Source organism: Acomys minous (genome assembly GCF_964271855.1).
Source record: "Acomys minous genome assembly, chromosome: 3".
Taxonomy (NCBI): domain Eukaryota; kingdom Metazoa; phylum Chordata; class Mammalia; order Rodentia; family Muridae; genus Acomys; species Acomys minous.
The window spans coordinates 145,163,744-145,190,488 of NC_140485.1; the positions used below are offsets into that span (position 1 = coordinate 145,163,744).

At 43.2% G+C, this 26,745-nt stretch overlaps 1 protein-coding gene and 1 long non-coding RNA gene across 3 annotated transcripts in view; both read left to right on the forward strand.

Moving 5' to 3' along the window:
• Positions 1 to 26,745, forward strand: part of CHD1 (chromodomain helicase DNA binding protein 1) — a 99,258-nt gene that overhangs the window by 29,072 nt on the left and 43,441 nt on the right. Inside the window, exons 1-7 of one of the 2 annotated variants that reach the window (XM_084777808.1) lie at positions 53 to 363; positions 2,041 to 2,238; positions 21,429 to 21,606; positions 22,404 to 22,493; positions 23,483 to 23,544; positions 26,170 to 26,319; positions 26,462 to 26,730. In XM_084777808.1, coding sequence (XP_084633934.1) covers positions 2,186 to 2,238; positions 21,429 to 21,606; positions 22,404 to 22,493; positions 23,483 to 23,544; positions 26,170 to 26,319; positions 26,462 to 26,730 — 802 coding nt within the window. In that variant the 5' untranslated portion in view covers positions 53 to 363; positions 2,041 to 2,185. Of the gene's footprint in view, positions 1 to 52; positions 364 to 2,040; positions 2,239 to 21,407; positions 21,607 to 22,403; positions 22,494 to 23,482; positions 23,545 to 26,169; positions 26,320 to 26,461; positions 26,731 to 26,745 lie in introns of those variants that run through there. The other variant, XM_084777807.1, reaches the window with a different exon arrangement.
• Positions 23,551 to 24,838, forward strand: LOC311595257. The gene is made up of 2 exons (XR_014778380.1): positions 23,551 to 24,481; positions 24,688 to 24,838. It is a non-coding gene; the product is annotated as an uncharacterized lncRNA (long non-coding RNA).

Below are 26,745 nucleotides of genomic sequence, written 5' to 3' on the forward strand. Positions count from 1 at the left end.
GAGGCGACGGCGACCTCGGCGGCGCCGCGCGGCGGAGACGGTTGCGCTCGTTCGCTCGCTCGCGGTCTCGGCGTCATGGCGGCGGCCGGCGGCCGATAAGCGGCGGGGCGGGAGCGCGGACTGAGGAGGCGCCCTCGGTACTTCCCGCTCCGGCCTCGGCGCCCGGAGATGAACTGATCGGCGGGGCGGGACACCGGCTCGCAGCCCCCCGCGCGTCTCCGCCCGCAGCCTCCCCTCCCCCTCCGCCGTCCGCGGCGCGGGTCCCGCGGCCTGGGAGTCCAGGATCGCGGGTCCCCCCCCGCGTGGGGGCATCCTCCGCCCGAGGCGCCTGCCCGCGCCACCCCCTCTGCCCCGCGCCCGCCGGTAAGGGACGGGGAGGCCCGGGGGAGGCCCGGGGAGGCCCGCGAGGCCCGGCCCGGCGCGGCGCCGGGGGCGTGGGAGAGCGGCCCGGCGCATCCTCGGCGGCCTGGCGGCGCTGCCCGGCGCGCGGCGGGGACCAGCACGTGGGAGCGCGAGGGGGAGGGGGCCGGCGGCGGCCACCGCCACCGGGCGAGCCCGGGAGGGCGCGCGGCGGGCTGCGGGATCGGGGAGGCGGGAAGGAGGCCGCGGCGCCCGGCTGCGGGGAGAAGGAGGCGCGGTGGCCCCCGCGCAGCGCCGCTCGCCCGCCCGCTCGCCCGGCAAACTTAGCCGGAGCCCGGGCAACCGCCCGGCCGGCCGGGAGGGAGGCTGCTGCAAACCCGGGCGACTTCGGGGGGCTTCTCATTGTTGAGGCGCGGGAGCGCCCTGAGTCCCCCGGGGCGGGGGGGCCCCTCGGAGCAGAACTTAGGGCAGGACGGTGAGGCGGAGAAAAGGAGGCGAGGCTGGAAAGGAAGTCCAGCGGACGGGGAAAGCCATCTTGAGGGGCGAGAGGAAGGTGAAAGGGAAAGAGCGCCCAGGCGAAGTGAACTTTTCTTAGCGCGCAGACTTTTCCGGAGAGAAGGAGGCTTGGAGGACTTGGGGCACGCTTTCCCCGGAGGCTGGAATTAATAGTTAACGTCAAGGATTACTGTTGGGTGCTCCTGGCTTCTAGATCACCTTGTCCTCTCAGAGGTATGGAGCTTGAGCTCTGCAGGTTCGAGATCCTGCTCCAGGTCCTGGAGAGTGGGGCCCCCGCGGAGGTGGCAGCAGCCTGCTTGTCCCCTCTGTTCTGTAGTGCGGGGATATGGCCAGAGAGTTAGGTCTCTGCCGGAGTCGGAAGACAACTCTGCTTGCTCCGTGTGTGTGTGTGTGTGTGTGTGTGTCTTGGTACTTTCTGGCTGGGGAAGGATCTGACGTCTTCTTCCCCCGCTTCTTCCTCTCCCTCCCCTGCCAGAGATCTCCTTTGTTTATTCGTGGTTGGCTTGTAGGTGACTCTAGTCCTCTGGTGAAAATCTTGAGAGGTGGATGGATATACAGTGTGTTGGCATCCCCCCGCCCCCCCCATCGCATGCCTTGGAAATAAGATACAATGTATATTCTTTGTATTGTTTTTCGAGGCATCTCTAAGTATCACACTGGATAAAATGATTTTTTTCTTTCACTCTATCATTGATTTACCTTATAAAAATCACCTATTCTGACGTTCGCATTTTTGCTAAGATCATGATACTTTTTACTACAGTTTTCTCAATATGAACATTTAAATTAAAAACTTTCCTTACTGGAACATGAAGTTCTTGGTCCATAGGAATTAGGGCTTCATTAAATTCACTTTATTTGTTGAAGTTACCAAGTAGCGTTTTCCACTCCCTACGTGTATGTATGTTACATGGTACCACTTGGTTTTAGTAATCTACATAAATAATGCTACACAGTAGCAATTAGTCTGGAAAACTTTGTTGCCCTGCATATCTTTAGATTCTTTCTGCCAAAATAGCATTAGCTAAATTTTAGTAAGTAATTAAGAATGTACATTCTTGTAAGTAAAAGGCTCCTACGTCTTCCTTGCCACCTCTAGTTAATGGCCTAGCTACATCTTTTCCCTATAGCAAATATTCTTAACTGCTAATATATTTTCCCCAGGTGACTCAAAGAGGGCCCCCAGGAAATCCGTGAATGTTGAAGAAAATTCATCTTTGAAATTTTGATATCTGAGGAAGTCAGCATTTATAGTCATCGTTTATTAACCCGAGACTTGTGTTATATTTAAAACTTCTTGATATTTACAATGAATGGACACAGTGATGAAGAAAGTGTTAGGAATGGCAGCGGAGACTCAAGGTAAGCAAGCACTTTAAATAGCTGCCTGAGAGCTGAAAGTGTGTGCGAGCGTGTGCGAGTGTGTGTGTGTGTGTGTGTGTGTGTGTGTGTGTGTGTGTAAGATAGGGAGCAACGATAGAAGACTCTGATTTAAATAATCGATTGAAGGTTTATGTTGTTTTGAGTTACTTGAAGCTAAAACTGTAAAGAGGCGTTACAATTGACTTGACCATTAATGAACTGTCCAAATAAATGTATTAGGAGTGTCTGCCTCAAAAAACACGGGGGTGGGGGGGTGGGGGGGTGGCGGCGGAGGTGTAAAGATACATATAGTAGGGTTTATAGAATCAGTGGAATTGAAGTTAGAGGATTTGTGTGTGGTTTTTTTATTTTGTGTATGTCTGTTTTGAGACAGCCTCATGATGTCACCCTAGCTAGCCTGATTCTCACTATGTAGACCAGGTTAGCTGTGGATTAGCTCGGATCTACCTGGTTTTGGGCTCCCTAGTGCCAGGGTAGAGGGTATTTACACCTCAGTTTTTGTTTTTGTTTTTTTTCCCTTTGAGACAGGGTTTTTCTGTGTATCCTTGGCTGTCCTGGACTCTCTTTGTAGACCAGGCTGGCCTCGAACTCACAGAGGTTCATTCGCCTGCTGGGATTAAAGACTTGCACCACCACTGCTGGCCTTAACACCTTAGTTTTTATTCACATCTTTGTAGATACATTGTAGTAAGTGAATGGAAGAGTTACATTGTTTAAGCTTTCATTCATTAGGACCAAAGCAATAGTTAGTAAGTACACAGACACCAGGAAACATGGGGACCAGGACCAAAGATATGGTTAGTGAGTAGACAGATACCAGCAATCAGAGGGACCAGGCTGCCCAGAGAACAGGAAGTGGGGTGCTTGGCCCTGGTTAGGACATTACCTGTTAACCTGCCATAACTAAAGCTAGGAGGAGTAATTAAGTCAATTTGATAGTGTACGTGGGGGGGGGGGAGACTTCGAAATTACTAAGATTTCTTTACGAACTGGGCATTGGGTACGTACCTATATTCCCAGGAAGGGAGGCGGAGGACCAGGATTAGAAAGCTATATTCTTTCACAATTAATACTTATTTTAAGTGAGTGTAAAGCATAGTTCCGAGTAATTTTTAGAGTCAGCAATTCTCCCATGGGACTCTGGTGCTTCTGAGGAGCATCACTGCTGAGGGGTCTGACTTTACTTTGAAATTTGTCATGACCAGGAGGGGTTGTTTTCTCTTTCCTTTGACCTTCCTCTTGCTGTTTTGTTGTCTATTTTCTCTTACCCTTTGTCATTGATCCTTCCTACCCTTTGCCCCAGTGCTTTCATTGTAAGGCTGTACAGAGAGGAGGAATTGTGCCTCCTTAGCTGCGGAGGAGACTCAGATAGGGTTTCTTACCAAAAACCAAGAAGCTCTCACAACTGAAAATGTTAATATTAGAAAAATGAAAAAAACCATCCACCTTTGAAGTTAGTATATATTGTAAAAGTTAAGCAAATTTGATTGTGTTGACCAAGAAATATAAAGTATGTTTGCTACAGAGTTTCCTTTTTATTTTGTGGAAGCTTCTGAAACCAAGTTGCCATTTGGTATTTTTGGGTTGGATTTAGCTTTTTACAGAAAAAGAAATGTGGAGGCGAAGGGGCTGATTTCTTCTTTACAGAGCAGCCTCTAACTATTGATAAAGAATTCTTGAGAAACAGACCCTTTGGCTGGGCTATGTCTGGTAGTTTTGAAACTTTCTAGTGTAGAAATGTGGGGTTATGGCTGAGAGGGAAGTGGACACTGGCTCCTTCCCTAACCTAGAAGCTGTCTGCAATTGATACATGGTGGCAAAGGAAAAGCTACTGTTCTTCAATGGAGTCTCACGTGCTATATTAACTATTTCTGGGTAGGCCTCAAGCTCAGAAGTGGTTGGCCAACACAAAGTTATCTCTGGTAGGGTTTTTTGTTGTTGTTTTGTTTTGTTTTGTGTGTGTGTGTTTTGCTTTGTTTATGTATTTTATTTGTCTTTGTCTTGTATATTGTAGTTCTTGATTTTTGTTTTTTTGGAGGCTTTTTCCTTCCTTTTCTGGGGAAGATCTGGGAGGAGTTAGTAGAGGGAAAAGCTGCATCAGAATAAATTGTATGAAGATAATATTTTTCATGGCACATCTTTATGACCCTAGCACTCAGGAGGCAGAGTCAGATCTCTGCACTGAAGGCCTCCCTGCTCTTTATAGTGATTTTTAGGCCAGCCTGGGTTGATAAAAAAGTAAATAAAATACATTAAAAAAATAAAAGTAAAATCCTCATGTATTTGTATTTCTAGAGTAAGTTTTTTTTTAAAAAAAGTTTTATTTAGTGTATATGAGTGCTTTATCTGCAGAAGAGGGCATCAGATGACATCATAGGTGGTTGTGAGCCACCGTGTGGTTGCTGGAAGTTGAACTCAGGACTTCTGGAAGAGCAGGCGGCGCTCTTAACCACTGAGCCATCTCTCCAGCCCAACACAAAGTCTTATGTTACTGAAGCTATGCTCTCTAACATAATCCTGGGAGGTTTCAGGCGCTGGTCCCACCTGTAGGGAGTTGGGTTGTGGGCTCAGGTCCTTCAAACCCCACTGGAGCATTTTAAAAGATTACATTCACTCGTTACTTTGTATCCAGGACATGAAGACCAAGCCTCACAAGTTAAACTCAGCCTCTGCTGAGCTTTGTCCAGTCACGGGTTTAAGACAAATGTTTAAAATACGTGATCATATTTCGCTTATTTTTTGGACAGCTAATAGATGCTTTTTAGGTTCAACTTTCAGTATGTTGGTTGTGTGGCTTACTAATTTGATATTTTAGTCTTTAAATCACTGATTCTCAACCTTTCTGGTGCTGAAGACAACCATTTAATACAGTTCATGACATGCCAACTCCCAACTATGAAATTATTTTGTTTCTACTTCATAACTGTAATTTTGTTACTGTTATGGATTGTAACATAAATATCAGGATATCTGATATGTGACACCTGTAAAAGGGTAGTCAGAGCCCCACGCCCCAAGCTCTGGAAGAGCAGCCAGTACTCTTAACTGCTGAACCATCTCTCTTCCCTAATGCACATACGTTAACTATGTGTGTAAACTTTATATACATATACACATATATGGAGGGGCCTTGTGTGCTGTACTAACAAAACTCCCATGTTTCATAGAAAATACTTGAATTTGTTTGTGCTTGAAGAAGCTTTTAGGATCTCAATATTTAGTCGTGTTGAGTAGAGAAAGAGAAAATAGGTTAGAGTAGAAGGCTGCTGAATGAGGACCTGATCAGTGTGAAGTATACTTTCTTTTTAATTGTTACATTATATATAATATTATATCTACTTGGTATATATAATTATACCAAATAAAATCTTCTTTAGTTTATTTGTTTTTTTGTTTTTTGATTTTGGTTTTTCGAGGCAGGGTTTCGCTGTGTAGCCTTGGCTGTCCTAGACAGATTTGTAGTCCAACTGGCCTCGAACTCACAGAGATCTGCCAGCCTCTGCCTTCCCAGTGCTGGGATTAAAGGCGTGCATCACCACGCCCGTCTCTTCTTCAGTTTATGAGTAGGATTTACCAAAATAAAATTTCTTCTAGAAAATGATAAAGTTTTGTCAGAGAATGCATCTCAGTGGTAGATAACTTACACAGAGTGCAGTCTGGATTTGGTTCCTAGCATTACAGAGACAGGCAGGGCATTGAGGAGACGTATACCAAGCCCAGGTTGCAGGTCTCTGCTCCCTTTTCCTAGTGCTGGGATCTAACCTAGTGCTTCATGCTAGTTAGGTAAGCGCTCCAGCACCTAGCTCCATCCCTGACTCCAGGTCTCCCTGCCGTGTCACCCAGGTTGGCTTCCGCTTGCACCGTCCTGCCTTTGCTTCCTGTTGGTAACCAGGGGAATGTTGCTTGGTACACCATTTGTGAAAGTTTGTCTTTTGTTGTCTGTTTCTGAAATAGGATTTTGTTTTGTAGCCTACTCTATCTTAGATTATCATGTAGCCCAGGATTGCCTAGAATTGAGACTTTTCAGGCCGTGGCTTGTGGCTCCTGTGAAGGCTGGGCTGGGTTTCTGCCTCAGCCACCTCACGTCGAGGATTATATAAGTATGCACATACCTTACACACATAAAAATCAGTGGTTTTAGCCAGGCAGTGGTGGCGCACGCCCTTGATACCAGTACTTGGGAGGCAGAGTCAGGTGGATCTCTGTGAGTTCGAGGCCAGCCTGGCCTACATAGAGAAATACTGTCTGGAAAAATTACATTACATTTGAATGCTTTAAGAAAAGGGCATTGTAAAAAGAATGGTGTGGCTTAGTCTTTGTTACGATCACTTTTTAAAGACTCGATTCAGGAAGTTTGTGAAGTAATGCTAAGAAACATATTCACGACAGCAGAAGCCTCGGGAGTGGTACAGACGTGACTCAGCCAGTGCGATCTGCTGTGACAGCCTATAAGCCAGACCTCTGGGAGTTCAAGGCCAGCCTGGTCTACAAAGTGAGTCTAGGATACACACAGAAACGTTGTCTCAAAAAAACAAAAAACAACAACAAACAAAAAATCTGGCTGTGACATCTTCAGTGATGTCATTAGTTGCAGGAAAGGGGAACTCCTACCTTTCACTTCTCTTAATCCACATCTTTGCTCAGTCCACTGCCTTTGTCTTTGCTTTTTCTCCTATCTGGCACACACTTCTGAAGGCAACGTCGCTGTTGGAAATCGCAGTATGCTGTATGCTGCAGCTTTAGCAATAGGTCATTTTCCGAGCAGAACTAACCAGGTTACATTTCAGAGTTTCCTGGGATTGTGGTAAATATAGGTTACTATAATTAGTGTTCCTTTTAGCTGGTGAGTTTAAGACAATGTGTATGATTTTGTAGTGCAGCACTCTTCTGTATGTAAAGGAAGGTGTGTGCAGGCAGCGATAAACGGAAGTGGCCTGCTTGCCTCTGTGCTTAGCTGCGTCATGCCTGTTGTGGTTCTATATTGAAAAATAAGTGTTTCTTTTGGAAATATTAGTTTTTTTTTAAAACTTTTCTATTAAAAATTTTTTATTTGGTGTATGTGACAAAATCCCATTCTATCCCAGGCTGGCTTTGAACTTGCTGTATAATGAGGCTGTCCTGCAGCTGTTGGGAGCTCTACCCCCAAGTGGTGAGATTTGAGGGGAGTTCTGGGATTGAAGGTTTCTCACTGCCTGGAAGTGACTGATTATCTGTCTATCTAACTATCTATCTTTCTTTCTTTCTTTCTTTTTTTTTTTTTTTGAGACAGGGTCTCTCTGTGTAGCCTTGGCTGTCCTGGACTCACTTTGTAGACCAGGCTGGCTTCGAAGTCACAGCGATCCATCTGCCTCTGTCTCCCAAGTGTTGGGATTAAAGGTGTGCACTACCACACCCAGTTTTTTTTTCTTCTTTTAAGTGGGAAAGTTTTAAAAAGTACAGAAAGAGAAATGTTAGAACTCAGTTGTAACTCATTCTCCTGGAGCCTTCCGGCAATGTAGAGTTAGGTTTCATCCTGGATCATTTCATAGGTACTTATTTGTGTAATAAAATGAACCTGTCTACCTAAGGTAATTTAGCCACTTACTCCTGAAGTTTTTGTTATTGGTGTATTACTACATAAGGTTCTATTTTCTGTGAATTCCTGAGGAGCAGCCATGAATAATGACAGAAGGAGGTAAATTTAGTCTGTTAGAAACAGTTACAGTGGCAAACAGTATAATTGTTGATTTTCTGACTGAACCAAGCAAGGTGCATCTAGGATATTGTGTGTCACAGGACATTTCAAAACATTCCCGTAAAACTTTGTTATCTACTGTGTTAGAATTCTGCTTTCTGTGTAGGGAAATAAGGTTTATAAACAGTTTTGAAATATTTTAAAATTTTATTTGTGTGTGTTTGTAGACCACATTTGTATACAGACAGTTGTGAGCTATTCCACATGGGCACTAGGTACTGAATTTGGTCCTCAACAAGAGCAGCAGCCATCTCCTGGAACTGTTTTAAAGCCACCAATGGCGTAGGAGCTGACTCAATGCGTAAATGCTTGCTTGCTACACAACATGTGCTTGTGAGTTTGGATCCTAGACTCCACATAGAGAGCCAGCTGGAGCTACTCAGCTGCAATCCCAATCCCAGCACTGGGACTTGGAGACAGAGGACCAGCTGCCTGGTGGGTGAGTTCTAGTCTCAGCGAGAGGCCCTGACTCAAAACAATAAGGTGAGGTGCTGGGAAGATGACAGAGCAGCTCTGGGGACGAGCCCGAGCAGCAAACTTCGGTTTAGATTGAGGCCCTCTCAGCAGATGGAGCGAGGAAGTCTGTGTGCATAAAGTCCCTCTGTAGACCAGTCTGGCCTTGAACTCGAATCCGTAAGTGACTCACAGAGGTCTACCTGCCTCTGCCTTAACGGCTTGGGCATCACCACCTGGCCGGCTCCACAAGGTTCAGCCTACCTTCACTCTTGCTCTCAACATCCAACAGAGAAACCTGGTTTAGGATATTCATGTGTTCATATGTATTAAACCCTGAGTATATGCAAAGCGGGTTCAGAATTTTAGACTTTAATCCCACAGTGTTCGCCTCTATTTGGTCTTGCAGTCTCCACTCAACCCGTGCTTTCCAAAGTTACTTACTAGCTCATTTTCCTCTTAAATGTTTTCAAATTTATAATAAAGTTAGATTCATTTGTTAATCTCATTACATTTGAAATCCATCATACTTGTTAATGAAAACAAACTGTATAAGTTCTGAGTTTTGGCAAATGCCAAGAACCATTTTCTGTAGCCCAGTGCTGTACAGAACACAGGGCTTAACTTGAAAGTTTTCTTATGTATGTTAGATTTCCTGCACCATAATTTTCATTTTAATGAGGTTTCAGGATAGTTGTATTCGTATTGAAATTCATACATATATAAAGCTGTTCACATGGAATTGCAGCATGCTTTAAGATAATAAATTAATTTTAGATTTAGTTTAGAGGTAATGCTTGTTTGTGTATGTAATTAAGCAGGTGCGCATGGGCCATGTATTCATGCAGGTGAAGGGACAAAAGACAGTTTGGTAAATTGTAGAGTGAAGCAATGAGCTATGTGGAAGATTTCCACTGAACTTTTATTACCTTGGTATAATTGATGTAGTTTTCAAAGAACGAAGGAGTGATGCCATTACTGAAGAGATGAAGACCTGTCCCTGGGGGAAGCAGAGCTGTTGCCTAACAAAGTATATTGGACGTTGTAGCTCTGCAGTCTTTACCTTGAGACTGAGTCCTTGTGATGCTTATTTAGTTGGAATGGGGGGAATGAAGGAAAGAAAAAAGAAAGTATAGTAGATGAAGAGAAAAAGAAAGATGCAGACATACAAATGGACTTGTCAGATCCGCTAGTTTTAGGGAAAGAATCTATTGTGCTGGAGCTGCCTATAACTTAAGTGAGAATTGCTCTCCATAACCAAAGCCATGGATGCTGTTATCTGTGGTCATGTGACTGCTTAGTCAGAAGCTGACTTAACTCTGTGCTAAGCTACATGCAAGTGTGGGCAGATTAGGTAAGATGTAAGCGGCTGTTGAAATGAAAAGACATTGCTGCTCAGTGTCTACACAGGAGAAAGAACAGGGAGGTTTGGTCTCCTCGACCCCTTGGTGACCCTAACCCTCCTCTCAGTCCCACAGTGCCACTTTCAGAAACAGTTTTCCCTGCAATGAAAGATTTTTCATTTTTCTTTTTTTTTTTTAAAAAGGGACTATCTAAAACCTCTGTAAGCTTACATTTTTGTGTATATTAAGAATACCTTCTTGCTGTACATTTTATGAGGTATATTTTAACAGATTTTGTCAGAAGGCATAATAGCTAGAGATAGGTCTTTGGTATAGTCTTGCTTAGCTCAAGTCTACCAGTGCTCTCCCTACCTCATGAAAAAGAGCAGAGAGCAAGTTAATTTTACACAAAAGGTGGGGAGCCTTAGGCAGAAGTTTAATGCAAAGTCATGAGAGCAGGACAGTCTTAATTCCTTTACTGACAGTGATGGCTGTGCTTTTGTGGTTGAGGTAACTGTGATTACCATCTGCTGGCGTAGCATCCACAGTAGTGTACAGAGTAGGTTTATTTTTTATCTTTTGGTTTTTCTGTGTGGCCCTGGCTGTCCTGGACTCACAGATCCACCTGCCTCTGCCTCCCGAGCAAGCGTAGGGATTAAAGGCATGCGGTGCTACCGTGCCTGGCAGTAGTTTGGTTTTTTAAAAGATGTGTATGTTTTACTTTGTGAGTGTTTTGCCTGCATGTACCCAAGTGTAGTGTGTACATGCCTGGTGTCCATGGAGGCCAGGAGAGGGTACCAGAGCCCCTTGACTTGGGCTTTCACATGTTAGTGAGCTGCCATGTGGTGCTGAGACCCAAATCTAGGCCCTTTGCAAAAGCAGCAGGTGCTCTTAACCTCTGAGCCATCTCTCCAGCCCCTAGAGTTTTCACCCCTCACAGTTATAAATAACTGAATCCTGAAATACATTAATAAGAGGAAATCACTTGCCGGATGTGGTAAAGCATGCCTTTAATCCCGGCACTCAGGAGGCAGAGGCAGATGGATTACTGTGAGTTCCAGGTCAGCCAGGTCTACAAAATGAGTCCAGGACAGCCAGGGCTACACACAGAGAAACCTTGCTTTGAAAAACAAACAAACAAACAAAAAATAAAAGCAACAACAAAAAAGAGGAAACCTCAAATGTTTATTAAATAACCAGCTGTATAAATGAGTGTTGGCACTGTAAATAGCTTTTAATCCTAGCCTGAGCATGTACTTGATACCAGAGGATTAACCAGATGTGCAGTCATTTAGTTGTGTACTGCACTGAAGTGTAAGTGACTCTCGGTAGATGTAATTTATGCTTATGTTTGGCCTTCTCTCATGGGCATATGCATCCTGACGACATACCAAACTGTAAACAATTTTGTTTAAAACTATACAGTATAGAGAATTGTTTTTGTTTTGCTTGGTTGGTTTGGTTGTCTTTTGAGACAGGATCTGACCATGTCACCTTGGCTGGCCTGGAACTCATTAGAGACCCTCCTCTGCCTCTTGGCTGCTGGCTTTAGGATGAGCGCCGGGACACCTGGTGGGAACGTTGCCTCTTGTGGCAGCATTAGAGGAATTTACAGCATGTTAATGTTTTTAAAACATGACAGTTTTGTTGACTCAACTCCCATGGGTAATTGGGGCATCTACTGAGGTAATGACAACAGTCGCGTGAGCCACCGTTGCAGTGTCTCTGCCTGCACCACCCCTCACCTGCTGCAGCGCAGCGTGCTCTGCAGTCTGCCTCTACTCTGCCTTCCTGCCTGATGACTTTTAAGTCAGTCAGTGCAGTGCAGTCATTCTCACTGGTGAGGGGGAAGAAGCTACCTACTTATAAATGATAGAATTAACCATTTATCCTACTGATACTGTGATTTCATATGTATTTTATGAAATGGTTATCAGTAACTTAATCATATGTGTATATATTCCTTATTTTTCACCCCTTGATAGTCCAAAGCAGTGGCTCTCAGCCTGGGTCTTGACTCTTCTGTGGCTGAACAACCCTTTTACAGGGGTCGCTGAAGACCATTGGAAAACACAGATATTTACATTACGATTCATAACAGTAGCAAAATTACAGGTATGAAGCTGCAATGAAAATAATTTTATGGTGTGGGGTGCCACAACCCCAGGAGCTGTATTAAAGGGTCGCAGCACTGGGAAGGTTGAGAACCCCAGTGCCCCAGTCTCAAGCTCAGCATGACTAACCCAGTTATCTTTCAACTTAGTCATGCTAAAAAGTACCCTTTATGGCATCCATTTCTGCAGCTTTATTTTTGTTTCTTCAGTTTGGGGCTTCAGGTGGACAGAATCATACTGTAATTTATTTTGTCTTTGGTAGTTTTGAATGATTAAAAAAAAAAGTTTTTCTTTGATGGTTAGACCCTAACAGAAATGGCATGACCTGGGTTTTAGAGTCACACTGAAATCCTGTTGCTCACAAGGGTTTTTTTTTTGTTGTTGTTGTTGTTTTTGGGGTTTTTTTTTTGTGCTTTGGAATAATTTGTTACCTCCCTCTGCCATAAGGGTCCCGAGTTAATGAACCCAGCATCTACTTAGGCTGCATTTATTTGTCTGAACATTATTTTAATGTTGTAATGGTGTTATGACTAACTCATGCAAAGTACTGTGGATGCCTGGACTGGAGCAGTGACTTGCATCTAGGGCAGTGGGAATGGCTGCAGAAAAGAGGTGATGCGCTTGTGGAGTTTCAGTTCTACCAGTTCTTCTGTGAAGAGGAAGCGTTTTCAGACAGGGACAAGCATAGCGTTAGGCGCCTGTGCTGGACTTCTGTTTCCTCTGAGACTGCCTCTCTCCATAGCCCCCTTGGCTGTCTTGGAACTTGCTGTGTGGACAGGACGACCTCAGATTCACTGAGACCTGCTATCTCTGGCCTCCCAAAGACCTCGTATCTCACTTTCCATTCTGCTTCCCCTGCTTTTGCCCCCTCCCTGCCCCCTCCCCGCCCCCTCTAGTTTACCCCTCAGGCATTTTAGCTGTTTTGTTAGACTACACAAGGTTTTTGTTCCTGCTCAGTAATTGTTAAAGTGGAAAGCAGGTGAAATCAAATTATTAATTGTACAGAAACCTAGCATCCTTTAAAAAGGTTTGTGCATTGAATAAACAGCCAAGTGTATTAGAGACATAGAGACCCCCTCCCCAGCGCAGGGTCCCAAATGCAAATCTTTTCACTGTCAGGTGGGTGCGTGCTACTCTGATGATTTGTGTTCCCACAGCAGGGGTACGTGTTCTCACCCTTGACCTGGCTAGTGGGACAGTTCATTGTCCGTAACATAAGCACTCTAATTATCCAGTGCTGGTCCTTCCCTTCCAGCAGGAAGTGTGGGGAAGAGAGGAGAAGATGCAGGAACTACACATCGCTTCTTTCTGCCCATCTCACGGCCAGCTGAAGACACAGGGGAGCCCGGTCCTTAGCCCTCTCCCTCCTCCCCTTCCTTCCTTAGCCCGCCTCTTCCTTTTTTTTTTTTTTTTCATGACTTTGAGATTTAAGTAGTACTACAAGGCTGGAAGCAAGAGAGAAAATTAGTACAGTTGTTTCTATAGATTATAAGCAGTTTCTTTTCTTTCTTTTTTTTTTTTGAGACAGGGTTTCTATGTATAGCCTTGGCTGTCTTGGACTCGCTTTGTAGACCAGGGTAACTGAAAACTCACAGAGATCTTCCTGCCTCTGCCTCCCTGAGTGCTGGGATCACAGGCGTGTGCTGCCACACCTGGCTAACATACTGGTTATTTTAAATTAAAATAAAATACCACTGAATTAAGGCTGTGACACAGGTGGTCTAGTTCAGTGCTCACGTATGTGTAAGTGGTCATTTTTCTTTGCTGCTGCTGCTTTTGCTCTTTTCATTCTTCTTTGCCCCTCTCACCCACTCTAATCTTTTTTGTGTTTGGTTTTTTGGTTTTTTTTGTTTTTGTTTTTGTTTTTTTTCATCTTAGATCTATTCCAAAGTTTCTTATGATTATTTTTTCTGTTGGTTAGGAATCTAATAGCTGTTGTTGCTACCATTTTTCTTAGAAGTCATTCATTTTTTAAAAAATTGTGTTTGTTTCTCAGTGTCTCTCTATTTATTTATTATTTATACAGTATTATGCCTCATGTGTCCCTGCACACCAGAAGAGGACAGCAGATCACATTATACATGGTTATGAGCCACCATGTGGTTGCTGGGAATTGAACTCAGGACCTTTAGAAGAACAGTCAGTGCCCTTAACAATGATGCGCATGTTTTTAATTTCAAAGGACTGCTTTGAATGGAAAGGACATAGAAAGGCGGGTTATCTCTGTCGTGTAGTGAACTAAGGTGGGCTGTGCTCCCTTCTCTTAAATATGTGAAAATAAAATAGGCTAAAAAAAAAGTTGTATAGGTGAACGTAGATGTGCCACAGAACAGGGGAGTGCAAAGCCAGAGCAGAGGGAAGACTGCCCCGAGCTAACCTGCAGCCCGTAGGACATTTGAAGGCCACGGAACCTTAGCAAAGATTGGGATTGGGTTTAGAACTCAAATTTGGCTGAAGCAAGAATTGAAGAAAGTAATTTTCTTCTTAAAGAAACAGGAAGGAGCCAGGTATGGTGGCACACACCTTTTATCCCAGGACACAGGAGGCAGAGGCAAGTGGATCGCCATGAGTTCGAGGCCAGCCTGTCTACAAAGTGAATCAGGACGGCAAGACTACACAGAGAAACCCTGTCTTAAAAAAACAGAAAGAAACAGGAAGGATTGTCTCCTGTGAAAGGGTCTGTGAGAATTTCTTATGTGGGCCTTCAGGGAAAATAAAACAAGTGAGAATATTTTTAAGCTGTAGGGTGTCATGTCTTAAATTTCCTTACTGGAAGAGAAGTGTGACAAAAGACCCTCAGGCCAACAGAGAACAGCAGATGCTTTCCTGGTGTTAGATGTTTGGAGAGTTGGTTCCTGAGGCAGAAGAGTGTCCGTGTCACCCACAGGAGCAGCGTCACCTGTAGACAGTGTGAGCATGTGGGAGATGGACTCAGGGTGGCAGGATTTTCCATTATTCCAAAAAAGTTACAGTTTTAATTAAATGACTTTGAGGAAGAATAAGACAAAGTAATGTAGAGACAAAGAAAACTGGAGAAGAGAAAGACTGTTCGCAGATGTTAGAATGGAAGGAAAGAGGATGTGGGTTTAGCAGTGTATTAATTCTCAAAGCGTCTTGAATCTTCTAGCAGGTAGCATGCTAGAAAATAGAAATGTATTTGCTAAGGCAACACTGTACTGGTGTGTTGGCGTACTCTGGCTGTGTGTGGATTGCTGAGTGGAAAAGCACAAGTTGAAAAGGCGACTGAGTGGAGGAAGAACTCTGGGCCGTAGGGTAGTGTTGCTCGGTGTCTTGCAGGGAGGGTAAACGCTCGCACCACGGCTGCATCGGAGCATGTGGATTCAGGGCTAAAGGAAGACAATGTTTAAATTGCAAAGCAGAGAGAGAATGGTTTTAGATTAAGTGGGTAGGGAGCCACAGAGTTCAAAGTTTAGGCTGGTGAACTGGGCCGTAAACATGAGCCTTTACTAACTTCAAGAAGAAGCTGTGGCTCTAACCGTGCCAATCTTTGACAGGCGCTTAGAAGGCATAAGAGGGATCCCAGGCACCCACGGTTTAGAACTGGGTACAGTGGCCATCGCGATGCAGGTTAGAATTTGAAAAACATTTCCGACAGGTAGTTTATAGATACAGATTCATAACATTTTAGTTATGAATGGAGTATAGATGCACAGAATTCTTTGAGAAATTAAAATGATTGTAGTGCTTTTATTATCAGGATGCTCCTATCCTGCAAAGCTCTCAGGTTGAGCTCACTGGCCATTGAACACCTTAGGGAATGCCACAAGAGAGCTGGTTCCTAAGTTACTACAGATGAGCATATTTCTCTTTTTTGCTTTGGCTACATACTTTAAAAATTATTTATTCATTTAAGATTTACTTTGGCCTTTATTTCTAAAAAAAAAAAAATCATACTACTTTTTACACAAATCTTATCATTATCACATTTTCATAATTGTTGACTACACCTCGCCTCCGCCTCACCCCTATAATCCCCACTGTGTTTTCATGTCACATGCACTCTCACTCCTTCCCCGTGTCTGAAGACCTACTCTCCCTTTCCTTATAGCCCCTTTCTGGGTTCACAATCTGTACCCACTCACATACATTTGCACATATAAAAATTAAAAAGATGTGGCATTTGTCTTTTTGAGTCTGTTACTTCACAATATAATTTCCAGTTTTATCCATTTTCCTGCAGATATCATTCTGTGAGCTGATTAAATCTAGGGCACTTTCATTCCTTGCTATTGTGAATGCAGCACAGCAACAATGTGAGCCTACAGATATTTCTGAGGAGTGGAGCCTAGGGGTGGTAGAGCTGAGTTATGGAATATTTTTATTTGTGGATAAACCTCTGTCCTAGTTTGTAGAGTGGCTTCCCCTACAGACTTGGAAGGAAGAGACCCAAACAGGAACCATCTTCTAGTTTGCCACTGCGCAGTCTCATTTCTGCTGTGCTCTTCTTTATGCTTAGCTCCAGGGACTTTGTGCTGTGGTCTGTCTGTCTGGATAATTTGAAAATACGTTGCTAAAATTGGTGCCTCTTACGCATTTATCTTAGTGTAGCTACACATTTATCTTAGTGTATCTACACATTTATCTTAGTGTATATTTATCTTAGTGTATACCCTTTCTAAGGAAATTCCCGTTTTCTTTTCATTTTGATTGGCCATCACAGGCTTTCATTGATACCCACACTAAGGGAACTTACTACAATTGGGTGTTGTTTCTCTTTTAGCTCTTTTAATCTGGAACAGCTCTGTCTTCTACTAAGTTGTCTTTGAGGACTATACACCAGTCATTTTATACGGTATCTATTTCAGTTTGTGTTTGTCTGATATGTATTTATAATTAAATCCCAGTTCTGCATCCTTCAAATGATCTGTCTTAGGAGAAGCTCATACTCACCTGCTCCTGTTAGGGCTGCTGCCTTGAAACAGACAATTATTATTGTAGCTTGTACTTACTGTAAAAGTAAGGCTTGATTTAGACCAGTGTTCTCAAGCTTAGTGCTGCAGCCGTTCAGTACGCTCCCCCTGTTGTGGTGACCCGCAGTGGTCTTAGTAATCCTGGGAGGGCCCTTTGAGCCCCATGGGGGTCACGATCCACAAGCTGAGAAGCACTGACTAAGACATGTGTGCACGTGCGCTTGCTGCTTTCCTTGCCCTCCTTAGCTACCCAGTCCTTTTCTCCTTGTAGCTCTACTGTTCCCTTTTTACTATCATGCCATATTTTCCCTAGTAAGATTATACATATGAGGGAAAAAATGTATGATGCCTGTCCTTGTGAGACTGGCTGTCTCATTGCTATTGTTACTTTTTATTACACACAAGTTTCAGATGCCCCCACAGGCCAGAATAGGTCATTGGATCCCTTGGAGCCAGAGTCGGGATGGATGCCGGCTGTGGTGGGAACTGCTCAGGTCCTCTGGAACGTGTGAGTGTGCTCTTAACCACTGGCTGCCAGGCCAGCCCGTGTGGAGAGATGCTTTAAAGTTACATAAATATTGCCAGATAATGGTAGTACATTTTGTTTTATTTTTATTTTTGTTTTTTGTAGCCCTGGCTGTCCTGGAACTTGTCTGCTCTGTAGACCAGTCTGGCCTCAAACTCACAGAGATCACCTTCCCCTGACTTCCAAGTGCTGGGGTTAGCGGTGTGCACCACCACTGCCGTCTGCGTTAGTACATATTTTATTGTGAGCATTTGGGAAGCAGAGGCTGAGCAGACAGGTAGATCACTTTTGTTCAAGTAGAGCTGCTGGGCGGTGGTGGCGCACGCCTTTAATTCCAGCACTTGGGAGGCATAGGCATAGACCTCTGAGTTTAAGGCCAACCTGGTTTACAAATTGAGTTCAAGGACAGCTGGGACTGTTACTCAGAGTAACCCTGTCACAAATAAACAACCAAAACAGCCACCAAACTCCTCTGCCCCCAAAAACACAAGTCTAAAGCAATGAAAATACTTTACTTATCAAACCCTTCTATACTTCGCAGCCACTGATGGCTCTCGTCTGTGCTAGTGCTTTCTGTGGTGACTGTAAAATGGTTTTTCTAAAACTACCACTCTGGCCATGTCCAGCCTTCCTGCTGTGCTTGAATCTCTCATCATTAGGAACTCCTATATTTTATTCACTGGCAGTGACCTTTCTGTGCTGCTGTTTTGACACTTAATTCAGATTAGACCAATGTGAGCCTGCCCACACCAGCTCTCCTGTCCTTTCCTTTCTCTGTGCCTTTCTCCCCTCGTTTAAATTTAGCACATCAGGATTGTTAGGCTTAGTTATTACTTGGTGTGTCACCACACTAGAATCTTCTATTCCTTAGAGTTGTCATTTAAGTGTGCCATAGTATTTGGGAGGCAAGGTCTGGGTGCATGGCAATTAGAAAACTTTAAAATTTTAATATTAACTGATATAACTTTGTATTTCTGAACTATTAGACCTAAGTTAGTAATAATGCAATATGAAATAAAAACAATTAAAATAAGTCTTTAAAAATAAAGAAATGATTCTGATTATATGAAGTTGTTGTCACACAGAAATTAGTTTACTTTACGGGCATATTTTAAATATAGGGATGATCAATTTTGAAGATAGAAACTAATGATAGCTGATTTGTATATGTGCATGTGTATATGTGTATATGTGTATGTGTGCATGTGTATATGTGTATGTGTGCATGTGTATATGTGTATGTGTGCATGTGTATATGTGTATGTGTGCATGTGTATATGTGTATGTGTGCATGTGTATATGTGTATGTGTGCATGTGTATATGTGTATGTGTGCATGTGTATATGTGTATGTGTGCATGTGTATATATGTATGTGTGCATGTGTATATGTGTATGTGTGCATGGGTATGTGTGTATGTGTGCATGTGTATATGTGTATGTGTGCATGTGTATGTGTGCATGTGTATATATGTATATGTGCATGTGTATATGTGCATGTGCATATGTGTATATGTGCATGTGTATATATTTGCCCCTAAGGTAAAACAAGTAAATTATTAGTGTCATTTGGCACTGAGAAACTAAACCAAAATGATGCAAACATAAAACTGGAGGCGCTAAGAACCCTGTAATTGTGAATTAAAAGTGCTAGCATAAATTAATGTGTTTCTCTAAAAATATGTGCATTGTAGTTCATTCTGCTAAACACACAGAAGGACAAGTTCAGAGTGATAGGTTTACCTCATGCTTGCGTTCTACTTAATTTTTGATGAAATAACTGTTTGTAGCTTGATGCAGGAAGTACATAAAGTGAGCCCAATACAGTACTTTTTGCCCTATCAGAAAGAAAGTTGGAGCCGGCCGTGGTGGCGCACACCTTTAATCCTAGCACTTGGGAGGCAGAGGCAGGTGGATCTCTGTGAGCTCCAGGCCAGCCTGGTCTACAAAGTGAGTCCAGGACAGCCAAGGCCACACAGAAAAGCCCTGTCTTGCAAAACAAACAAACAAAAAAAGAAAAACAAACAAAAAATTTGGGTAAACATTTATACCATGAAATATTCATCACAATGTTGAATCGTTGGAAACATAAGTGTGTTATTGTTACTATGGACTACTATGCGCTCAGACACTAGAGTTCACTTCTGCTAAAACTTTTCCTTCTTCTCCATCGTGGCATATTCTTTATCCCACTAAAGAACGACTCAGTAAAGTACTTTGGACTTAAACACCAAAGTTAAACACTGTGTAATACTAAACACTGTCAACCTAGCAGGAGCAGGCTCTGCGGCTGAGCCTCGGCGGCCGTCACCGGCAGCAGGCACTCTTTCCTCTTGGAGACTGCCTCAGGTCTCAGGTTGTCACCAAGGAGGACACTGAGCTGCTGCCCCTTCGCCTCCTTCACCCCTGAGTGTTGACTGGCTCGCTTCACCACTCCCAGCTCTGTGACTGGGATGGAACTCAGGGCTTGTGCATGCTTGGCAAGCAAGTTTATGCGAGGTGCTTTAGTGAAAACAAGCACCCTCAAAAGTAACGATCCAAGACCTTCCACCTTCTTAAGTTTTTTCATGTAAAGAATAAATTTGACAGTACTTTCTGCCGTGCTCCTGATTACCTTACCAAACCTGGTCGTATCGAGATCGGCTGGTATAAACACAGCACAGGAAGCTGCTTGTCAGCCCCACCCTACCTCAGGGTGGAAGTTGTTTTGATGGTAAAGATTTTATGTCATTTCACTCTCCTCAGGCCTGATATCTGAGTGGCTCTCAGTAAAGTTTATTGAATTAATGATTTTTTTTTACCTGCTGAGTTAATAGAGAAATAAAATGGTCTGGAAGACAATGTCTTCGCCAATGGCATTGCTACAGTTTGTCTCAAGGGGTTCACTTAAAATAGGTACTTTCCCTTTTTATTAAAAGACACTTATAATATCTGGGAGGCTCAGAACTGTATATTTAGGGGAAGGAGATAATGGTAGGAAGGGTGGGAATGGGGAGAAAAAAGAGCAATATTGGTAGAAACAGTGTTGACACCATGAATCAATCTCACTAGAGGCAAAGTTTTGCTTTGTGTTGATATGAGACAAAATTCTACATTTTCAAAACATATATCTGTTAATTTTAACATGTATTTAAATTTTAGAATAAAGGCCCTTTCTGGAAACTTTATTACTCTATTTTACAAATCTATTCATCCTCTTTCTGGAGAAAGACTAGCTTACTAAACCGGGCGTGGTGGCGCACGCCTTTAATCCCAGCACTGGGGAAGCAGAGGCGGGCGGATCACTGTGAGTTCGAGGCCAGCCTGGTCTACAAAGTGAGTCCAGAACAGCCAAGGCTAGAGAGAACCTGTCTTGGGGTGGGGGGTTGGGGGTGGGGGTGGGGTTACTAGCTTGTAGTGTAACCTGTCAGTAAATTTTGCCACCTGGTGGTGCTTTTGAAAATTACAGAAAGTAGGAGCTAAGCCTTTTGCCTTGGTCCTCCAAGTGCTGGCATTGCTGGCTTGCACACTGCACACTATAATCTTGAAATATATAAATAATAATAATCTTGAAAACAAGGAGAAACCAGAAATTGGCTTATTTTCTACTCACTGTAGGAGGACTTCCTAACATGTTAATTTCTTCACACAGCTCCTAGCTTAAACTGTTAGAGCTAGCCTCTTAAAGGGCTTTTGAATCACTTAAACATTGTGTCTTCCCAGTTTCTAGCCCAGGGTCCCACACTTGGTAGGCCTTGCACGTTATCTCTGGGGGAGACTATAATATGTGTGTCTACTGGGTGGGGGCGGCGCACACCTCCAGTCGCAGGACTTGGGAGGCAGCAGCAGGCGGATCTCTGAGTTCCCTGTCAGCCTGGTCCTACAGAGTGGCTTCCATGCAGGACCACACAGAGAAGCCCTGTCTCAAACACAAACAAATAAACAAAACAAAAAGTATGTATGTCCATTCCTATAAATGAACATTCCCCTTTGTATTTGGCCACAGATCATTGAAATATTTAACTCCAGTTTCTCCTGATAAATTAAATCCTGTTGAATTTTGCCTCAAGTTTTTTATTTTCAAATTGTAGTCAGTCAGAAGACGATTCCGGCTCCAGTTCTGGCAGCAGCAGCGATGGAAGCAGCAGCCAGACTGGGAGTAGCGACTCTGACTCTGGCTCTGACTCAGGAAGTCAGTCGGAGTCTGAGTCAGACACATCCGGAGAGAACAAAGTTCAATCAAAACCACCAAAAGTTGATGGAGCTGAGGTAATCCAGTGCAACGTGGGATTTATTTGTTTTTTAAATTACTTTGGAAAAACTTAAGCAGTTCACATTACTTGTATTAAGAGTTTTTAGGAGAAAGAAAGACTTATTTTTCCTGATTCAGAAGCTGTAGCCATAAAACTAGCTGCCTTAAAGAAGAAGCAAATGGCTATAAATACCTGTATACAGAAATAAAGTCTGTTTGTCTCTTTAAGACAGAAGTTGGCTCTTAGAACTGGGCATGCGCGAGACTCTGGATTTCGTCCGTAGCACCACAAACACCAGGTGATAGAAATTTCTTAGATAAAAGTAAAGGTGCTTGTGGTCATCCTGTTAGGCTCTCAGGACCCGCTGTTGAGGTCTGCGAGGGTTCTTTATTGCCAGCATCAGGCGGACTTGACAGCATTGTGTCCGTCACTAAAGCCCATCCATACTTCATGGCAGTGTATGCTGCATTACTCAGTGCCAGTCCCTGCAGCTGAGGTGCTTGAGCCAGAACACAAGTCATGTGCAGCCTTGTTTATGGAGCCTCCCACACCCTCAAAAAAAAGTCAAGTTCCATGAGCAAAAACTGTTTGCAGAGTGACATGTTCCTATTTGACTCTGGCTTTATCTTCACCTAACACCTGAGAAAATAGGTGAGCACACCACATAGTGCCAAGAGCATGGTGGATTCTGTTGTATTGCAGGGACACTGCATTTATAAGATAAGTGAAGAAAATAAGTTACTTGGAGGGATATAAATGTTGAAACTACAGTTTTTGCCACATTTCATTTCTTCCTGGTTTGTTTTTGTACAGTTTTGGAAATCGAACCCCAGTATTTCTGCGATGCTTAAGAAGCAGCCCCAGCAGCAGCATCCGGCTTCATCCAACAGCGGGTCCGAAGAGGTGAGACGTGCTATCATTACATGCGGTATCAGGAATCTTGGTATGCAGAAACACACACACACACACGCACACGCACACGCACACGCACACGCACACGCACACGCACACGCACAGGCACAGGCACACGCACACGCACACGCATACGCATATACACCAGTATTCCTACTTTTAGAGGTTAATAAAAAAATAATAGAACCTTTATGTACATTTATTTGCTCATCATAGCCAAAAAGGAATAAAGTAGCTAGCTATGGTGGTGCCCGCCTGCTGTACCAGCTCTCCAGAGGCCGAAGATGGTGAATTAGAGCTTACACTGGCCAGATAGACTTGAGACCAACCTATGATACCTTGATATGTCAGAATAACCAGTTGTCATAAGCTGTAGCCATTCCTAACCGGGTTCGGCTCATCCAGCTGCACCCTGTACCCAGCAGCCCTCCTGAAGTCAACATGTGACCACGCGTGCTGTCTCTGTCTGTGTGCCTGACTTACTTCACGTAGGTGAACACACTCTTCCATTTGTGTTGGCTGCCAACGACAGAGTTTTCTTATTTTATGTGGTGGAATAGTGTTTTATTGTGTCTATACACCATGTTTCTTTTATTGAAATACTCTATTAAGAGAATAGACTTTAAAGGAATAGACAGTATTTTTGTGTGCTGACAAGAATTCCTGGATATGTTTCTACAGACGCGTTTAAGAGAAAAACGTCACGTCTAAATTTTCTTGAAGCTGTAATCTGCAACAGTAATTAATGATCTTTAGGGTGCTAGGGCTGAAGACTTTAAAAATGCTGATGTTGTCATACTCAGTCAAATTTACTGTTTTAATTTATAACAAGGATGCTTTTAATTACTTTAAGCTAATAAAGCAGCACGGAACAAAAAAAGTATTGTTGGAAAATGAACATTAATGTCACAGCGAGTGACACTTAGCTGGTCCCGTGAGACTTAGATGGTGAGCGACTGACCTGCCGTGTTTCTCTGTAGGATTCCTCCAGCAGTGACGACTCGGACGACTCCTCCCGTGAGGTCAAGAGGAAGCACAACGAGTATGTGTCTTACTCAGCTGATGTTTGATGCTGTGGAAATATGGTGGCTTTGTACATTCCCTTTCCAAAGGGAGTTTTACATTTTCTCAGTTCTTGGTGTTTGAAGTTAATTTAAACCACTAGCATAACATTTGTCTTTCTGTAAGCAGCTGAGGCCTCTTTTATGCCAGTTCTTTTATGTGTATTTGTAGATATAAGATTGACTTTAAATGATATCAAAGTACTGCTTTCCAAATGTATACTTCTTTCCAAGTTTTTATAATGAGAGAAAAGCATGTAAGTTGCAGGATGATTGAGTGACTTGGCTGTTGTGGTAATTACCCACACAGTCCATCCACACATGGTGTTCACCTCTGTAGGAGTCACGTAGAGCCTCAAAGTGAAAAACAAGCAAACAAACAAACAAACTCAAAGTGCCAAAATCTGACCCAGAATGCAGTCAGAACACTTTCTCACATTAGAGCCATCTCCACTGGTTTGGTTTTTCATTATAATATTTTGTCTTATTTTTCTATTTGTCTTGAGTGCTTGGTATACTTACTTTGTTCTGTGTATTTGGATTTATTGTTTTTTTTCACAGGCTTTGTATGTTTATAGTAGTAAGATTCATGTGTTTTAGTTTCTGAAAATTGAGTTTCTATGTCTTTGGTGTTGCCTGTCTCTCACCGGGCACACTTGTTACCCAGGGGGATTTGGACAAGTTAGTTTCACACTACATCTCACTGTGTCACGCTGCATATTTCTTTGTGTGTTGTGTTGCATTGTGCCGAAGCCTTTCAGGTCTGTTTTCTAGCTTTGCACACTGTGTGTGTGTGTGTGAGACGCTGGGTGAAGCTTAAGGCTGCACACATTCCAGAAAAGCACTGATAACTGAGCTGCCCTGTTTTCTAGTTTTCTGTGAAAACTCGGTTGTATTTCGAAGTCTGAGGTCTTCTTAGTTACTTAAATAGTTGATTTATTTTTCATTTTTGATATATTTATTATTATCTATACAGTGCTCTGCCTGCATATGCCCCTGCAGGCCAGAAGAGGGCACCAGATCACATTATAGATGGTTGTGAGCCACCATGTGGTTGCTGGGAATTGAACTCAGTACCTTTGGAAGAGCAGTCGGTCCCCTTAACCTCTGAGCCATCTCTGCAGTGCCCTTAAATAGTTTATTGAGCTGTTAAATTCTCAATTAGCCTGGACATAAGTGAATAAAAAATGAGTACTTTAGGCTGATGTGTAGACTTGATTGAGTATAAAAATTACATTAAAATTTTTATTTGGAAGAATAAAATACATAATGCCACTTCAGTGTCAGTGCTTTAAAAAGACCCCAGGGTGAAGTAATTTGCTTCTACTGTGTTTTTCTCATAATCTGACTTTATGTGTTTGTTGTGTTAACTTTACCATAGTCTCAATTGGTGTAGCGCATGTCAAGCTGTGCTTGCAGCCAGAAGTGTTTCAGGTTTTAGAATTTAGCAAATTTAGGAAGATTTGTATGTATTATACCTCTTTGGTACCCAACCCCAAAACTCCAAACTCCCAAAATTCCAGATTGGAAACTTTTCAAAACTCTCAGGACTTTAGATTTTCATATTAGGGATACTCAAGTTAAGTATGACAGCCCAATATAATAATTGCATAGTATCAACACACAGACCCAATATTTTTCTGTCCCTATTGATTGGAAAGAAACTAGTAGGTTAGTGCAGGGACGATAACGGTCATTTTTCATTGAATATTGGTTGAATTGACTCGGTTGGCCGCACTGTAGTTTCCGTTTCACATTTTTCTATAATTAAGCTTTTTTCCCCCTAGAGAACATGTATTATACCTTAAAAACCAGTTAAGGGTTGGATAGAGGCCTCAGTTATTAAGAACACCGGCTGCGCCTCCAGAGAGCAATGGCTTGGTTCCCGACACTCACCACATGGTGGCTCACAAGTGTCTGCTATCGCAGGTCCAGGGCGTCTGACGTCCTCTCTGAGCTCTGTGCACCAGGAATGCAGAGGGTGTACAGCACCTTACAACCCAGAGGGATGCGTCGCCAGCACCTTCCCAGCCCACACACAGTGGTTTGTTCTTTTTAAGACTCTCCCAGGGGAGGGTCGTTCATCCAGACATGCAGGCGCTCAGTTGTCATTCATGTGTACTTGGGGACTCTTCCCCTGCACCCCATGTGCAGACAGAACAAGACACAGCAGGTGGCAACAACCTTGAGTCGGGTGCAGCTGGCGAGGGCAGCACAGCATGGCCGGGTCACCTTGACCTCTGACCTCCAGCATGCTGAGCCCGCTCCTCCTGCACCAAAAGAAAGGTTTTTAGAAATTAAGGTGAGAGGGGTGAGAATCTCTTCTGTTGTTTAGAACAGTAATCCTATAACCATTTGTTAACATAATATTCTTTCATTTGAGAGTTAATTAAGTGATCAGTAAAACTCTGGAGTTATAAGAGAAACTTTGCAAAGCAGTTGTCATGTGACTCAGCTGGCATCTAATATTCCTCAGTGTGGCCCAAAGCAACACTCTCCTTTGTACTCAGTGGAATAGAATTTAATTAGCTTTGGTCATAATTGCATTTTATTAGTAATATAAATTACTTATTGTTAATATCTAAATAAAAATGCTTTATATACAGTGAAGATTGGCAAATGTCTGGGTCAGGATCTCCATCTCAGTCTGGTTCAGACTCGGAATCTGAAGAAGAGAGAGATAAAAGTAGCTCTGATGAGACAGAATCGGATTATGAGCCAAAAAACAAAGTCAAAAGCAGAAAACCTCAAAGTAGGTGAGTATGGTATTTTGTGGTTTGATGCTACAAACTACCATTAAAAGAAGGTTTTGTTTTTTGTATAGTTTCTTAAATTAAAAAAAAAAATTTTAAATGCTAGTGTGTCTGTAAAATACTTCCCCCCCCTTCTCTTCTCCAGATCTAAATCAAAAAATGGGAAAAAAATTCTTGGACAAAAAAAGAGACAGATTGACTCATCTGAAGATGAAGATGATGAAGATTACGATAATGATAAACGGAGCTCTCGCCGCCAAGCCACGGTCAATGTGAGCTACAAGGAAGATGAGGAAATGAAGACGGACTCTGATGACCTCCTGGAAGTGTGTGGAGAGGACGTGCCTCAGCCGGAGGACGAGGAGTTTGAGACAATAGAGAGGTTCATGGACTGCAGAGTTGGGCGGAAAGGAGGTAAGGTTACAAAAG